An 18,247-nucleotide genomic window follows, 5' to 3' on the forward strand; every position below is an offset into this window, starting at 1 on the left:
CAACTCCCTGTATACAGCCCACTGCCTGTCTGGTATCTCTGCATGTTGGTTGACTTTCCGCTACTATAACAAATATCTGAAGTAATCAACTTAGAAAGAGAAAAGGTTATTTTGGTTCACAATTTTGAAGGTTTCAGTCCATAGTTGGTTGGCCCCATTGCTTTTGGTCCTGTGGTGAAGCCAGACATAATGGTTGGAGCATATGATGAAGCAAATTACTCACCTCACAGCCAGTATACAAAAGAAAAAGGAAGGGGCTGAGGTCCCACAACACCCACCCCTGCCCCCCCCATGCAGGCATGTCCCCAATGACATAAGACGTCCCATTAGGCCCCACCTCTTAAAGGCTCCACCACCTCCCAATTGTGCCAAGCTGGGACCAAACCTTTTAACACTTGGGCCTTGGAGGACATTCCAGATCCAAACCATAGTACTGTGGAAGAGATATGAGTTCTTCCAGATTGAGCTGATGACAGCATAACCTTCAACCTTCCTTCTGCAGACACCAGCTGCTCCTGGTATGTTACTTTTTCATAATAGATGAAAGTTCTAGAAGCATATTCTGAAAGAGATAAGAAACCAAAACAAACAAAATAGACTCAAAAGCTTGTAAAAATCAGTCCTTCATAAGGACCTGAGTTTAAACCCTAGAACCATACACACACACACACACACAAAAATCAGCCCTGCCTACTCACCAGGGACTCTATGTCACAAACACCAAGGGTCCCAACAAAACCTACTGCAAAGAATAACTCTCCCTGTTCCCCAGAGATGAATGTCATGGAAAAAGTCCTATTGCCTGATAGCCTTACCATGAAAGATTTGAAACCTGTCATCATTTTTTCTTCTTTCTCCTCCATCTGTTGTTGTTTTGTCCAAAATTCAGATCCCAAATGAAAAGGTCAACCTTTTCCTAAATTTCTTCTTAACCTCCACAACAAACCATGTTTTCAACTTTCATAATGTAGAAGGGGAAAACTAGAATGTTCCGTTTTGTAATAATCTATACCTGATCCTAAAAATATGCTAGAGTCAGGCTTCCTTCTGCAGAGAAAGGAAGGAGCAGCAATGAGACATGGGAGGAAAGAGCTTAGATTGAGTCAGACAGTCTTAGAACAATATTCTAGCTCATCCTATAAATATTAATTTACTCCTGATGTGTCTCAAGGACTGTATCTCACCACAACTCACTTGTGTGACTTAAAATAGGACTTATCACATGAAATAGGAGTTAAACAGGGTTGTAGTACGGAAGCCTGTTGCAGGGTCTAGACCGTGATTATTAGTGAGTGACCGTCCTCCTCTCTTTAGATTCTTTGGTAACTGATAAATTGTACAAAACTTCCCAGCCAAATGTTCAATAAATTATAACAATCTACCCTCCAAATGTCCACCTAATAATCCTTATTAATAATGTTGAGTCAAAACAAATAAGCAAACAAAAATCCTTCTCATGGCTGGGGATGTACCTCAGTGACAGAGCACATGCACATGTGCACAAAGCCCTGGGTTGGATCCCTAACACCAAAAGGAAAGAAAAACTTTCCCAAATGAAACGAACCTAGAAGGCAAAGAGATTTTCACGGTTAGTATATCAAAAATTTCTAAAAATAAAGAAAAAAAATATGTTAAAAATTTAAACATGACATAAACCAGGATAAAAGACAAGACTGGGAGAAAATCTTTTGATATCTGTATATACAATTATTTAACGTAATATCCTAGAAATCAGAAGAAAGGCACCCCAACAGAAAAATAGGCATGGACAATAGGCAAGGACATAAAGATGGCCAATAAATATGTTAATTGGATTGAGCAATAATCACAGAAATGCAAATTAAAACAAAGAGAAATATTTTTAGCTCAGACTGGGCAGGAGGTATGAGATGTCCGCTGGTGGCGAGAGTATGAAGAAATAGATGCTAAGGAGGTAGTGAAAGGAGAAATTGGAATAGCCCTTCCTAAGCAAAAACTGGCAGTATCTATGAAGACATAGCATGTTCATGCCATTAAAATCAATAACAAACCTAGGAGGTACCTGTCCGAGATGTATGTATGAGCCAGGCGCCTGTGGCCTGTATCTGTAATCCTAGCTATTCAAGAGACAGAGATCAGGAGGATCCAGGTTCAAAGCCAGCCCAGGCAAATAGTTTTCGAGACCCTATCTCAAAAATACCCAACACAAAAAAGAGCAGTGGCTCAAGTGGTAGAACGCCTGCCTACCAAGTGTGAGGCCATGAGTTCAAACCACAGTACTATCCCCCCCACAAAAAAATCAGTGGTGCCTCTGGTCTGAGTTACCCTCATATCTCACTGGATAACTACGAAAGACTCCTAATTGGTCTCCCTAATTCCATTCTTAATCCTACAATAGATTCTCCAGAAACAGTAGGGTTTTGGATTTTGGTTCATTTTTATTTTGGTGGCACTGGGGTTTGAACTTAGGGCCTCACACTTGCTACGCAGGCACTCTTACAGCTTGAGCCACTCCTCCAGCCCAACCGTGGGAGTCTTATACATTAGGATTAGATCATGCCTAGTGCTGTGTCACCCAACCCAAGTAAGTATTCCTGGTCTACATAAGGCCCCTGCTCTTTCCAGCCTCGTCCCTACTTCTCCCTTCCCTGATCATGGCCACAAGAGCACTCTCCTATGGTTCCAAAGAGTAGATCTTTGCACTTACTGGTCTTCCTGCCTGGGATGCCCCATCCTCCCCAGGACCTTGGCATATTGCTCCCTTTGCATCTTACTCGTTTAAGACCCCTCCCCTGAAGACCTCATCTGAGGTAGTAACATCACTTCCCAGAGGCCCTTTGCCACTGCGCTAGTTTTTGATAACACTGAAAACTGTCTGGAGTTATTTTGAATGTGTGTTTATTTTGCTCTACCATTAGAATGGGGACTTTGCGTCTTTACTGCTGTATCCCACCACCTAGCATAGTGCTTGCTTCCTAGTAAGCAGTCAGTAAATACTGGATGAATGAATGACCAGATAAAGAAGGAACAAATTTTTAATTAGAGATCCCTCTGTTTGCAAGAAGCATCACGTGTCTGGAGTTGACAGCTGTGCCCTTGACAGCTGTGGCCTCAATCTTCAAGTCTTCCCAGTATTGGGGGATTGATATGGCCTTTTGACACTAAAACAGACTTGGGCAAGAGATGACTATTACTAGACATTATTCTTAGAAACATAAATGCCAGAGAAAAAAGAGAAAAACAAAATACAAAAGATGGCTCTAGTCCAGCATGTTAAGAGCTTAGAAATGATGGGCTCCCTTCCTATGCACAATATAATATCCACCAATAAAAAAGAAATAGAAAACCAAAACATACCACTAACAAGTAATTAGAAGGAACCAGAAATTAAAAAGTCTCTTATCCAAAAAGAAAAAAGAAAAGAAATAGCCACTTTGTACTAACAAAAACAAAAAAGCTGAACAAACTTGAAAAATCAAAAATTCTTTATATTGGTCAGAGAAGAGAGGTCACAAGGAAAACCATTGCTCCCAAAAGTCAAGAGACAGGTGACACAGAAAACCACATCTTCCCAAACAGAAATCCACAAGCAGCCACATCTGACCCTGCAGTTTTCTGTACTTCTTGGTATTTACCCATTGAACTAAAAATTATATCAACACAAAAATCTAGACATGGGTGTTTGTAGCAGCTTTATTCAAAATTTCTAAAACTTGGATGCAACTGATATGTACTTCAGTAGGTGAGTAGACAAATAAACTGTTGCACATTCAGATGATAAAATGTTATTCAGTGATAAAAAAAAAAAAAAAAAGAAATGACCTGCCTTTAAAAGACATGGGGAAAACTTAAATTCCTATTGCTAAGTGAAAAAAACCAATCTGCCAAGACTACACACTATATGATTCCTACTATGTGACATTCCAGAAAAGACAAGACTATGGAGACAGTAAAAAATCAGTAGCTTCCGGGGAGGGAGAGGAAGGATGAATAGTTGGAATGCAGAGGATGCTTAGGACAGGGACATTATTCTGTACAATATTATAATGGTAGGCTCATTTGTCACAACCCATAGAATGTACACCAAGAGTGAGCCCAAATGTAAAATACAGACTTTGAGTGATAATCATGTCACTGCAGGTTGATCAGCTGTGACATTTGCAGCACTCTGGTGCAGAATGTCAATACAGGGGATTTAGGGGAACAGAAATTTATTTCCATGTAACTTTGCTGTGAACCTAAAATATCTCTAAAAAATTAAATTTATTAACTAAAAACCATTATAACATTCAGCGTTAAACATGCCAGCTGTGGATTGGATGTTGTTTGTCCCCAAAGCTTTGTGTGTTGAAAACTTAATGTGGCAGAGTGGCAGTGTAGGAGGTGGCATGGACCACAATGAGGAGAGGCCTAGGGGGAGGTTACTAGGCCAGTTGGAGGGGTGCCTCAGAAGGGATTATGGGAAAACCAGGAGTGGTGGCACAGATGTAATCCCAGCACCTGAGAGGACAGTGAATTTGTGACCAGCCAGGGGTACATAGTGAGTTTGAGAAAGGCCTGGGCTGCATTGTGAGACTCTGTCTCAAAAAAACAGAAGACAAAGGAGAACAAAGAGGGGGAAGGGAGGGAGAGGAAGAAGAAAAGGAGGAGGAGGAGGGGATGAAGAGAACCAGGACAATGAGGAGGATGACAGGGGAAGGGATTATGGGAACCCAGCCTCTCTCTGGCTTCTGTTTCATTCCTAGACGGGCTGAAACTCAAGTGAGAAAGCACCTGCCCCAGCAAGCACAGGCCCTGCGTTCAAACCACAGTACTACCAAAAGAAAGAAGAAAAAAGAAAGAAAGAGAGGGGGGAAGGGAAGAAAGGAAGAAAGGAAAGAAAGAAAAAGAGAGGAAGAGAGAGAAAGAGAGAAGACGTGATCATTCCTTGCACATGCACCCATACACCTCCATCATGAGGGACTACAGCCAGGAGGGCCCTCACCCAAGTACCATGCCCTTGAATCTCTAGGACTATCAGTTAAGTAAACCTTTTTCTTTATAAAGTTAGCCTGCCTTGTGTGTTTTATGAAAACTAATACAATGCCTGACCAGACATCCCTATGCTGATTCTTTTTTTCTAGTGCTGGGGATCAAACCCAAGGCCATGTTCATGCTAGGCAAGCATTTTACTACTAAGCTGACCTCTCAGCTCTATGCAAATTATTTGGGTCTCTTATTTATATTTGTTGATATTATAAAGTTCATACAGGAAAAAAAAAGAAAGATAGACCATGAGTGTCATCGAAAAGTTCAGGCTTCTGAACTTGGCAATCTTCTTCCAAAAAGTAAGCTGAAGGATTTAAAAAAAAAAAAACACAAAAAAAACCTGTCTCAACTACAACATGGCTTCTCTCCCTCAATTCCCTGCCAAAACAGAGACTTAAATGGAAGGGGATACAGGAAGTTTTCTTGCTGACTTCACTTCTTTTCTAAAACGAGATACTTGCTGGAAAAATTACTTGGAAACAGTGATTTTAAACCCTGACTGCACATTGTATTCTGTTTTCACTGGAAGTGATGGATCCTGGGCATGAAGACTCTTTAATCCCAGATGACTTTCTTTTAGTCCCACCAGATGGCTTTCAGGTGTGGTCAGGACGGAGACCCCCACACACACACTCTAATTTGGTTGAGGGTTCCAAGATCTCACACATTAATTAATCCTAAACATAGTCTCCGGCATAGATAGATGGTCATCACTGACAAGAAACAAGTATTGGTTTAAGAAAACTATTTTAGTAACACTCCAAGTAGGCTGATTCTTATTCAAGGTATAGGTTTAGTGCAGTAACAACTGTATCTGTAAACACATGGGAGATAGGAAACTGAGGGGGAAGACTTCGCTTATTGTCAACGCAAGGAATAAAACAAAGGAAGAAATGAATGTGAACTCAACCAGGTGAATTGAACTAGGAAGCTCTTCCACCAAACTTGAGAGAGTTTCTTAATGGAAGAAGAAAAGCTGACTGTTAAAATCAGTGGTAAAACAAATGTCATCCTTTGTTCCAGATTTTACTGAGAAAAATCTACAGTAAATATCCATGATGTTTTATAATAGTTGGGGAATGCTGATCTCACAATGACTTTTCAGAGAACAAAATTTAAATCAATACAATATTGATCTTAGTCTTTGTAAAACATACCACTATTTTATTTGTATATGACTTTTAAATGCCAGAGGTATTAAAATAATGGTGCATACCCTCCTTCCTTAGAGAGACAAAGGAACTCAAGCTTATGAATATCCCTCCCCTATCCACTATCTACACTGAGACAGAAAGAGCTTTCTGTCTTGGTCCAGTCCCTTGTCTGCTTCAAATCCTCTGTTGGATCTCTGTGGCCTTCCTACAAGACCACCATGCCCATTCTTCCAGCCTTCTCCCTCTCCACAGCCCTGCTCCAGCCACCCACAGCTGCTCACCAGAGAGCCCTGCTGTGCATTTGTCTCTGCCACATTTTCTTCCAGTATGGCTTTCTTCCATGTACACCAGTCTTCCCAGTTCTGGAGAAACTCACCACATCTTTCAAGATTCAGTTCAAAGTAACTTCAACTGTGAAGCTTCCTCTGACCCATTCACCGAGAAGTGACCACTCCTTCCTTATCTTCTCTACTCCCACTAACATGGCACCTTACTCTAGACCACACTTACATGTTTATGTGTCTAACTTTCCCATCTAAACTCTGATCTCTTTGATGGAAAATACAGTATTTTATCTATTTGTACATCCATCATATAGCATGATTGGTATAAAGTAATTTTCCTTAAGTTCACTTTATTAATTGAGTGAATTTAACTGAATGTATTGAATGAATGAATTTGCCTTTCTATAAATTAATCTTTTCCTCCATCTACCTCTCCCTTAATACATACACACTGAGAAAGAGGAAAGGGAAAGAAGTGGCAAGAGTGAATCAGCTCTTGTGATAGTTCTGTGATCAATATGGCTGTCTTGAACTGGAGGCATGGTTCAAGTGGTAGAACACCTGTCTAGCAAGCATGAAGCCCTGAGTTCAAACCCCAATACCACAAAAAAAATATGGCTGTCTATCTACTTACCATCGATGTTCTATGTCCAGTGGCTGAAGGCAGAGGTGAGGTGCTGTTTTCCTGGTGTGGAAAATCCGAGCAGGAGCTATTTAGAGAAATGGAGCTTCCAGAGTCACTGTGCAGCTGTCCCTTTTCAGACAGCAATCTGGACAGAAAGCTGGCCTTGCGACTGCCTGGGTGAGATCTGTCTATCCAGACCCCACTCTCTCCCATGCTGCCATCACTGTCTTTGCAGTGACTTTGCAGATATGTGAGAGGTTCGCTTGAAGGTTCCAAGTCTTGGGATTTCTCCCAGGTCCCTAAAGCATAGGATGGACAGTGTCTAGAGGCCATTCCTGTACCTAGCCAGGACTGGGACATAGTACTCTGTAGGCCAAAGGAAGAATGGCATGGTTGCTGTCCTGGGTGCTGAATTCTGGTGCTACCGTCCTGGGGACATGCACTGTGGACATGGAGCTGTCCACTGTGCTGATCCTTCTCAGCCCAGTGTCTTTTGCTACAGGAGGAATCTACCTCAAGTTGCCTGGGCTGTGGAATTTGCCACAATGTTTTAGACTTTGGCACTTCAACTTGGATGACTTGCTGTTGATTGTTGGCTTGAAGCAGAGAGATTCTTTCAGGTAAGGAAGAGCATATTGTACACGGTTGGGCCCCTGAATATTTCTTCAAGTGAAATGGAGGGCTTCTTTCATTCTCAATGCCCCCACTGCTGGATTTCTCATAAAGTGCCCTCATGATTTTTCTAATGCCCAGATGAAATATCTCCAGTATATTGAGTAACAAGGAGATTGCTGCAATGCTGTGCATAAAGAGCATGAAAATGGTCTTCTCTGTGGGTCTGGACACAAAGCAGTCCACCGCATTGGGGCAAGGAGGCTGGGTGCACTTATAAAGGGGGTGCATTTGAAAGCCATAGAGAATATACTGGCCTACCATGAAGCCTACTTCCAGCACAGACCTGGTCAAGATGTGTAAGACGTAAGTACGCAGCAGACATCCTTTCAGAGGAACTTTATCAATCCTCTTCTGCTCCTCTAGCCTTCTAAGTTCCCGATCCAGCCTTTGCTGTTCCTCCAAGCCAAGCCCTGGGTTCTCTATTTGGACCCTCAGGTATGACTTCTTCCTCCGTCTCTCTTTCTCAAAGTCCCTCAGTCTATAAAGTGCATGGCCCATATACACCAGAGAAGGAGAAGACACAAAAATGATCTGTAAGACCCAGAATCTGATCAAAGAGATTGGGAAAGCATAGTCATAACATATATTACTGCAGCCTGGCTGCTGAGTGTTGCAGGCAAATGCTGACTGTTCATCATCCCATACATCTTCAGCAGCCACACCAAGTACCAGCATTCGGAAGATGAAGAGGGTGGTCAGCCAGATTTTCCCCACGATGGTTGAATGTGAGTGAACTTCCTCTAGGACACCACCCAGTAAGTTCCAGTCCCCCATAGTCTGAGACTAACCCTGAAATATGCAGAAAACACTGTGGTTAATTATACACAGAGATATACTTTATGAAGACTCATGCTACTAAATAGCACATGTTCTTTTTTTCATGTCAGCAAAAAACTGACATGAAGGATTTGGCAGCCCTAATATCTCTGGTCCAGGCTTGATTAAACAGGAAGAGTCCAAGACAAGAAGAAAATGCAAACCAATGAAAGAACCCCAAGAAACAGCAGAAAAAAAGTCTACAAATAAAAATGAGAAATGGTCAAAAAGATGGAGTAGGAAAGCCATGAGGGAGGTGTCATTGATAACAAAGCAGGAGAGAATGCCAAATATAAATGCACACATGCATGCACATCACTATTTAAATATTTAATGGTCTGTCACCATTAAATAAATATGGAAAACTCATATTGTAAAGATGTCAATAATCTCAAAATTTATTAATCCATAGGTTTAATGTGAGATGGTAAATGATGGTGCAAAATGCAATAAATGTGCATATGCATGTGTAGATGAGATGTATGACTATGTGAGCATGGAGAAAAAATATCCAGAAAAACAGGTACCAGGAAGTTAACATAGACTGCCTCAGGTGTGTGGCAGGTAAGAAGGTTGGACAGAGAATTTGAAGGGGAAAAGGGAGAGGCAAAAAACAAACAGGAGAGAAAAAAAAAGACCTCTAAGAAAATAGGACTAATTTTATCTAGTGTGTACCTTTATGTAAATTTTACCTGATTGTGTATGCATGTGAAAAAAGAAAGATTTTAATAAAATTTAAAAAGTAGTAGATGGCTCTCATACCTTAAGGGTTTTTTTCTTTTTTTTGAGACAGTCTCACTATATAGCCCAGATTGGCTTTGCACTTGTGATCTTCTTCCCTCCACCTCCTGAGTGCTGGGATTACAGGAATGTTCTACCACTCCTGTTTGCCTTTCATAATTTGGAAGAGGCTATAATGAGGCTTTTACATTTTATGTTATATACTAGCGAATTCTTCTAATGTAAATTTAAGAATGCAGTCATATATGTTAATTGAAAATAAAAAGTTAGATTTAAGAATTTTGCACTCATACCTAATTAACTGAATCTCTTAATGTCTATCCTGTCTTAAAGATGTAGATCTTTTCTCATAATTATTCTTCTAAAAATTGTTCTTTTTTTTTAAGATTCTTTTAACACTTAAAAAAAACCTCTAGAGCTACTATTATACATAAAAATTCTGAGGTTGGAAATTTAACTAATTTCAAATAACTTAGTCTCCTTTTGGCAATCCTTAAAGATATAATGCTTCTTTTTACAGTCTCTTTTAAATGTGGAAATTATTATTTTTCAATAGCCAGTAAAGGAAAACTTGGCTTTTATGAAAGACAGAAATACAACCTACATATTGGAATTGAGGAGCAAGTTCCTTTAGACAAGTAGTCTTAAGTTTCCTAAAAAGAACTTCTTTTTACCATTAAATGACTGCAGGTCCTAGAAATATTCTTGAAATTTTTATTAACAAATATTGATTTAGCATCTTCTACTTAACAAGCTGGTAATCCTTGCCTACATTTAATTGTAGATCTTAATCTTCCTACCTCAACAGGGATTTCCTGTATATTTCTCAGAAGCAAGACAGTCCACATATTTACTACTTACCTTATGGGCAGATGAGGAAATTACAGTGGAGCCTGCAGAGTCTTGACATCGCACCGTGTGTGGCTAATGAGTGGAACAAGGCTGCTGGTTGCAGATACACAGGCTCTGGTCAGATGACTGTGGGGCGTCAGCTCAAAATGAGAACAGTAATTCCGATTAATGTAATCTGATCTAATTTTTCCCCAATGTTCAAAATGTCTTTGGGTGCTTTGAAATTTTGTGTAGTATGTTTTCTAGTTGACACCAACCTGGGGCCCCTCCCATGGTATCACATTTGGAAATGAAAAGTAAAATAAAGGAGAATTTTCCATTTTTTGCTTGTGAATAATTATAGGGAGTTTGGGCGCATTTCTTTTAGTTGTCCATTGATTGCTCCGAATCGATATTCACAGATCAATGAGTCATGTCAGGTTCATCACAACTGCCTGAGATGAGTCTAGCCTTATTAAATGTGACCAAATAATAATGAGGTGACAATCAAATCCAAAGCATTCTTATAAATCATTCCCTGTTGGGCATTGCTCTTTATTTTTCTAAAGATTCCTGTAGTATATAACAAAAAGTTTTTGAACTTTTATTTTTATAAAAAGAAGAAAAATCTCAAAAGGAAAATAGGCATTTCTAGACCACTGAGGGGGCTGTCTGTGAATGATGCAGTACAGAAATATTTTATTAGGTCAAAACGTACAGATCAGGGTCTGGAGGTGTAGCTTCAGCAGTAGAATGCCTGTTTTGCAAGTATGAAATCCTGAGTTCAAACCCCAGTCCTGCCAAAGAAGACCAAAACATATACCTCAGGAAAAGAATTTTCTTTTTCAGTAAAGAATCTGAAAAACAGTATTAACCTTGGAACCTAGGTCTGATTTTTGTAGAAAAAGAATTCTAATTCCAGAAAAGTTAAACGACTTGCCCAATGCCAATAGAGACTCGTTCTGAACTACAATCTGTAGCATTTTCACTAGTCACATCGTTAAGTACATCAGCTTACTGCCATCTCAGAGGAGCTGACAGCAAGGGCAAGGGCATCACTAGAACCCAACAACAGCTTTCAATCTCAGTTCTGTAGGCACATTTCTAAGCCTGCTCTTTTTCATATCAAATGTAGTAATACATAAAATCACTGATAGTTTGTAAGCATCATCTTCCTACTCTACTTCTAAACACTTAGTTTTGGAGAAAGGATGATAAAGAAAGGTAGACAGGTAAGGAAGTAAAACTTTCACTAGCTTCAAGCACAAATTAATGGTCAGAATAAACTAGATGTGAAAACATACTATGAAATAATATGGATATTTATATAGTATTGAGTATACTTGTCCAAGAAAGCTTTCAATATTTAATTTAAAATTTACCCGAACTGGGCACCAGTGGCTCATGCCTGTAATCTTAGCTACTCAGGAGGCAGACATCAGGAGGATCACGGTTCAAAGCCAGCCCAGGTAAATAGTTCACAAGACTCTATCTCGAAAAACCCCATCACAAGAAAGGGCTGGTGGAGTGACTCAAGGTGCAGACCCTGAGTTCAAACCCCAATACTGCAAAAAAAAAATTTTTTTACCTTAAAAGTAATGAATTTTCTATTTTAATGCATATTATCAGAATTAAAACATTGAAATTATAATTTATACATAGAATAACTTGGAAAAGTACACAAGAAGCACCTACTATTAACTGTCTCAAGGAAAGATAACTGGGTGACTAAGGCAAGGTAAGATAGAAACTCTTATACTATATCTTTTGTACACTGAATGCATTGACTATCTAAGAAAATAAATATTTATATTTTTATTATTCTTTTATTCACATGTGCGTATATTGTTTGGGTCATTTTCCCCCCTGCCCCCCTCCCCCAACCTCTCCCCCCTTCCCCGCTCAGTTCCAGGCAGGTCCTGTTCTGCCTTTATCACTAGTTTTGTTGAAGAAAAGATAAAAGCCTAATAAGGAAGATAAATTGTTTTTGCTAGTTGAGTTACGGATAGCTATACAGAAATATTCCTAGCATTGCTTTCGTGTACACATGTTATGACCCATGTTGATTCATCTCTAACTGATCTTTACCCTGGTTACTGATCCCCTTCTCATGATAACCTCTGTTGGTTTAAGATTTCTGTATTAGCTCCTCTGGAGTGGGGACAGCAAACCTTTCATGTTTTGGGTTTTCTACCTATTTCTATATCACCCCAATGTGCTCTCCCCTTGTCATGTGGTCCCAGTCCAACCACATTGCTGCATCTGCCCTAGATCTAAAGTTCGCATATGGGGAGAACATACAATTTTTGGTCTTCTGAGCTTGGCTGACCTCGCTCAGAATGATGTTCTCTAGTTCCATCCATTTACCTTCAAATGATAAAATTTCATTCTTCTTCATGGCTGAGTAAAATCCACTGTGTACAGACACCACATTTTCTTGATTCATTCATCAATAGTGGGGCATCTTGATTGTTTCCATAACTTGGCTATTGTGAATAGTGCTGCAATAAACATGGGTGTGCAGGTGCCTCTGGAGTAACCTGTGTCACATTCCTTTGAGTATATCCCCAGGAGTGGGATTGCTGGATCATATGGCAGGTCTATGTTTAGATTTTTAAGAAGCCTCCAAATTTTTTAAGAAAAAAATTTAAACTAGAAAATAAAATAAAAATAAATCACATATCTATTTTTTTTTTTTGCAGTACTAGTGTTTGAACTCAGGGTCTACACGTTGAGTTGCTCCACCAGCCCTTTTTGGTGAAGAGTTTTTTTGAGATGGGGTCTTGCAAACTATTTGCCCAGGCTGTTTTGAGCCACGATCCTCCTGATCTCGGCCTCCTGAGTAGGTAGGATTGCAGGTGTGAGCCACTGGTGCCTGGCCTTTAATTTTTTAATTAAGTAAAAATTTTTACTATGAGATGTAAAGCTTAATTAAAAATATTTTACTCTCCTACAGGTAAGTCAATCTGATCACTTCATTCTTGAAGACTTTTAGCAAGTGTATTAGTTACTTTTGCATGGCTATGATCAAAATACCTGACAGAAACAATTTAAAAGAAGAAGAATTTATTTTAGCTCATGATCTAAGAGGGTTCCATGCTCTTGGGCAGAAAATCATGGCGGGAGCTTGTGGCAGAGGAACTTTTTCACTTTATAGTGGCCAGAAAGCAGAGAGAAGCAACAGAAAGGGGCGAGAGAAAGCTATGCCCTAGAAGACACACCCCAGTGACCTACTTCCTCCAACCAGGGAGGAAATTATACCTCCTCCCAATAATCTTTTCACATTTTGAATCCACCATTGAATTAAACTATCCCTTTGGTCATAACCCTCATGATCAATCATCTCTGAAAATATCCTTACAGACACACCCACAGGTATTTCTCAATCCAAGCAAGATCAACCATCATAAGTCCACCCCTTGTCAAGTTGACACCCAAACACCTATCCATAAACCATAACATTTCATCCCAGCCCCCAAAGGCTTATGTCCATCTTAAAATACAAAATACATTTTGTCCATCTTCAAGAGTCCCCAAAATCTTAACATTTCCAACATTGTCCAAAAATCCAAGTCCAAAGTCTTTTCTGAGACTTAAGGCAAACTGTTAGTTGTGAGCCCCTTTAAAAGAAGAGTTACATACTTCCAAAAACAATGGTACAGTGTAAACATTCCCATTCCAAAAGGGAGGAATAGGAGAATAGCAAGGAAGGATCAGACCAAAGACTGAAACCCAACATGACAACAGGCTCTGTGTCAGGCATCTGGGGCACATGATGGTATGGTGTGCCCTTTAATGGACATGGGAAGTCCCACTCCTACAGTCTTGCCCTTTACAACCCAATGGCTTCTCTTCTGGACTGGGTCTGAGACAGGATTAGGCAGAAAGTTAGGAAGTCTGATGGCTAAAAATGATAACTTGGATTTGATAAGGGTTGGTGATGTTAACAGAATAACTTGTGACACAGCAGGACCATACTGACTGACACCCCCCCACACCCCAACAGCCTGTGAAAAATGACAGCACTGGTCTGACCATCAAGGGCCAAGAACTTCCCTGCCTGACATATGGGAGGAATTGATGACTCTTAACCCAGTCTCTGGGAGGTAAGGACACATTATTCCAGTTTTCCAGGACATATACCATACTTATGTACACACATCCCAGTCAAAGCTTGATGTCTTGGGACCTTCAGTGCATTTCTCCTTCTTAAGCCTTCCTACTCTAATAAAGAGTGCACTTTTGCTCTGCCTTTGCTTTCTTTTGCATTAATAACCCTGATCCTGCTAAGTCTCCTCTCTGTCCATTCTTGAATTCTTTCTCCAACAAGACAGAATTTTCTGGCCCCTGGATCTAGTGACCCAAATCTGGTGACAGCTCCATTTGTTGCCTGCAGCTTTCCTTGGAAGACATTCCATGTTTCTGGCATCTGCAATATCCTGAGGTCTCCACTGCACCTTAGGCTTCATGCATCGCCCTCTCAGGGGCTACATGCAAGGACTTCAGCCTACATTGACTGGCCTCTCAAGCTTTCCTTGAAATCTGGGTGGCAGCCTCCGTCATCCTGTAACTCTTACATTCTGGTGCCTGTAAAACCAGCATCATGTGGACAATGCCAAAATCTCTTGCCAGCTCAAGCAGTGGCTGGACCCTCTTTGGTCATGGCTGTAGTGGCCTCTGAGTGCATGGACAACTAAACACAAGGAAATGAATCCTGGAGAAACAAATTCCTAGGTGGCCTTTTGTGAGCAGAGTGCCCTATAGACATTCTATTCTCAAGGAAAAATCTTTCAAATTAGTTTTCTCTTTCATACACATAAATCTGCAATGGGAAGGGTGTGGTCAATTCCTGAGATGCCCACAAGGCATATTACCTATTGTCCTAATGCAAAGTGCTTGGCTTCTTTTCAGTGCCACTAATTTCTTCAGAAACCATACTTTTCTGGGTCCCAACTTCACAAATCCTTCTTTTCTAGATAAACAACAGCAAGTTTTTCTAATCTTTCCACTCTGCTTTCTTCTCCCAATGCTAATTATAAACCTAGTAGCAGTAGCCATGCCACAGACTGAATGCCTTGAAATTTCCTCCACCAAAGTAATTAGTCCATTATTTTCAAATTCAGCCTCACTCAAAGCCTCAGAACATATAGAAAACATAGACAAACCATTTTCCAGAACGTAATATGCATGACCTCCAGTCCAATTTTTCAATAGAGTTCACCATCCATCTAAAACCTCGTGAGCCTGGTATTCACTGTCTGATATTCTGTTTTTCTGGCCTTCTAAGCTCCCACCAGAATTGCCCAGTAAGCTGCGCTCACAGAATTCTATGGTTTCTCTAGCCCATATCTCCAAACTTCTCCAAATTCCTTCTACAGACTAGTTCCAAAGGTTTGAACCACATCGTCAGGTTTAGTCACAGCAACAACTCCATATTGCTGGTATCAGTTTGAAATCTTCTTATAGAATAATTTGTACTTACAAATGAGGAAAAAGAAGGCCCAGTGATTATAAATTGCCCAAAGACACATGAGGGAAACATTTAAATTATTAATTACAGGTGAAATTGAAAGGAATAGGATGTCTCAGTGGACCCCGACCCCCTTGTTGGAGAGACCAGTACCAAACGCCCCGTGTAGATAAGATAAGCAGAGCAGCAGGGCTCGGCTCGGGCATATAGAATGTGAGGAATGTGAGCAGGCTGCGAAAGATGACAGGATGTACGTGCAAGATGTGCTCTGCCTGCTTGCTCAATGTTGATAACGAAAATATGCGTGCAACTGCTGACCTTTTACTCTATAGGCTAAGAAGTACACGTACCCTTAAATGGATAGGCTGAAAATGTATATGGTGTTACAAAATCATTGGCTATGTGCTGCGCAGGCTTTTGCTGTAACGGCAGGTAGTGGTCTATATAAGATCTCCCCTAAAGAGGCTCAGGGTCGTGTTTTCCTAACCAGTCCTGCATGTCCGTGTGGGAGCTTGACCCTGGCTAGCCAGCCCAATAAACTCTGCTTTGTTGATTGCATTCACACGTGGCTTTCTGTCTCTCGGGGATCCTAACATTTGGAGGTTCCACCGAGATTCCATTTTCTCGAGAGACAGAACTTGCCCGCGAGAAAGCAGGGGCGATCCCAAGTCCTAGGCATTGGAAGGGGATCCAAGACCCTCAGTTGGAGGAACTTGAGTGTTCCATTTGGGCCGCGGCGGGGATTCGGCCAATCCGCAGGAAGATTCATTCTGGGAATCTCACTAGGAGGACCACAGGGTCCTATTGGGAGAGGCTTTCCTCTCATTTAGGCTCGAGCATTTTAGGAACCCTGGCACCAGGTGAAGAACTAATTGAACTAGTCGACTGACCACCCATCAAGTGGACGCCTTTTGGCCTGATATCCAAATTGGACAGTGAGGAGGTTGAATGGGGTGCGCACCAGTGTAAGAGAAGGACCGGTCCGAGCGAGTGCTGGAGAGTGTTTTGTGTGTGTGGAATTATTGTTGCTTTCACCCTTTTTGTTCTATCTCTCCTGGTGTTTGATTCTCCTTCCACAATGGGACAGGGACAAACAACCCCAAAGTCTCTGATCCTTTCTCACTTTTCAGAAGTTAAAGAAAGGGCCTTAAATGCGGGTCTGGTCATCAAGAAAGGTAAGTTCGACACCTTTTGTTCTGCAGAGTGGCCCACCTTCGGAGTCGGATGGCCCATTCAAGGCTCCCTCTCCCTAGACCTGATCACTAAGGTTAAAGCAGTCATTTTTCGGCCAGGCAATCAAGGCCATCCTGACCAAGTCCCTTACATTTTGATTTGGGAAGATCTGGCGAGGAACCCCCCGCCTTGGTTAACAGCTTTTCTGACTCACCCCTCCAGCTTGGCTCCCGGGGCTAAAACCCCAGTCACGCCCGCCTTGGTCATAAAGGAGGAGGAGGAGAAACTTCCTCTTCCCACCCTGACCGGTCCTCAGAATAGGGCACCTCCCTTACCATCTCCGGTCTTACCAGAGAGTTCCCCCCTTTACCCATCCCTCGCAGGGGCAGAGGAAGATCGGCCGCCTCCATACGTGACTCCCCCTGGCCAAGCCAGTGCCCCAGAGGAGGAAATTTCCTCATCCTCCTCAACAGGACTGGCAGCAGGAGGAGGAATGGGTCGAAGACTCCGCCCCCGAGGGGTCCGGGAAAGGGAGGGGGAAGACGGGCCCTCCTCATCAACACAGGGGGAGGAAACTGTCCCTACACTTCCAGTCCGTATGGTAGGCCAAGGGGGACTGGGGGGGGGCAACAGTTTCAGTACTGGCCCTTCTCCTCCAGTGATCTATATAACTGGAGGATGCAGAACCCGCCCTTTTCGGAAGACCCCAAGTGTCTCATAGATCTCTTGGAGTCCATCATGCATACGCACCATCCCACTTGGGATGACTGTCATCAACTGCTCAATACTCTTTTTACAATGGAGGAACGAGAGCGCATCCTCAATGAAGCAAGGAAGAACGTCTTGGGGGATAATGGGAGACCCACAACTCTCCAACCGGCCATAGACGAGGCCTTCCCCCTACGTCGCCCTGATTGGGATTTCGGGACCGCAGAAGGTAGGGAGCATCTCCGAATCTACCGCCAGACTCTTATGGCCGGTCTCCGAGCGGCCGCTAGAAGGCCCACCAACTTCGCAAAAGTAAAAGCAGTCGTCCAAGGAGAAAACGAAAGCCCGGCCGGTTTCTTAGAGTGCCTCTACAAGGCATACCATCAGTACACCCCTATTGACCCTGAGGAGGAGCTCCACCGGTCTGCTGTGGTACTCTCATTCATTAATCAGGCAGCTCCAGACATTAGGAGAAAACTCAATAAACAGAAAAACTTAGGGGAGATGACCATTAGGGACATGCTACAGATAGTGGAGAAGGTCTTTAAAAACTCTCCCACCCTGTTTAACGAGGCCCTGAGCCAGGACCTGAAACCCTTTCGCCGGAGCCACCCGCGAGTCACTCTATTACAGTATGTTGATGATTTACTGTTAGCGGCAGAAACCCGAGAGGAATGCAACGAGGCTACTGAACACCTGCTAACGGAATTAGGTGAGCTGGGATATCGGGCGAGTGCCAAGAAAACCCACATCTGTAAAAGGT

General features: G+C 41.8%; 1 protein-coding gene across 2 annotated transcripts; it reads right to left on the minus strand.

Annotated features, from left to right (window-relative positions):
* Positions 1–523: 523 nt before the first annotated feature.
* Gja10 (gap junction protein alpha 10) lies at positions 524–8,519 on the minus strand. 2 transcript variants are annotated; one of them, XM_074065543.1, is made up of 2 exons: positions 7,080–8,519; positions 524–562 (listed from the first exon to the last, which is right to left on the minus strand). In XM_074065543.1, the coding sequence occupies exons 1-2, from the start codon at positions 8,517–8,519 to the stop codon at positions 524–526; spliced, it is 1,479 nt and encodes a 492-aa protein (XP_073921644.1). The 2 variants fall into 2 exon arrangements, with proteins under 2 accessions (XP_073921644.1, XP_020011948.2); XM_020156359.2 differs by lacking the exon at positions 524–562 and adding an exon at positions 6,855–6,977.
* Positions 8,520–18,247: the final 9,728 nt, after the last annotated feature.

Source organism: Castor canadensis, chromosome 1, assembly GCF_047511655.1.
Source record: "Castor canadensis chromosome 1, mCasCan1.hap1v2, whole genome shotgun sequence".
Taxonomy (NCBI): Eukaryota; Metazoa; Chordata; class Mammalia; order Rodentia; family Castoridae; genus Castor; species Castor canadensis.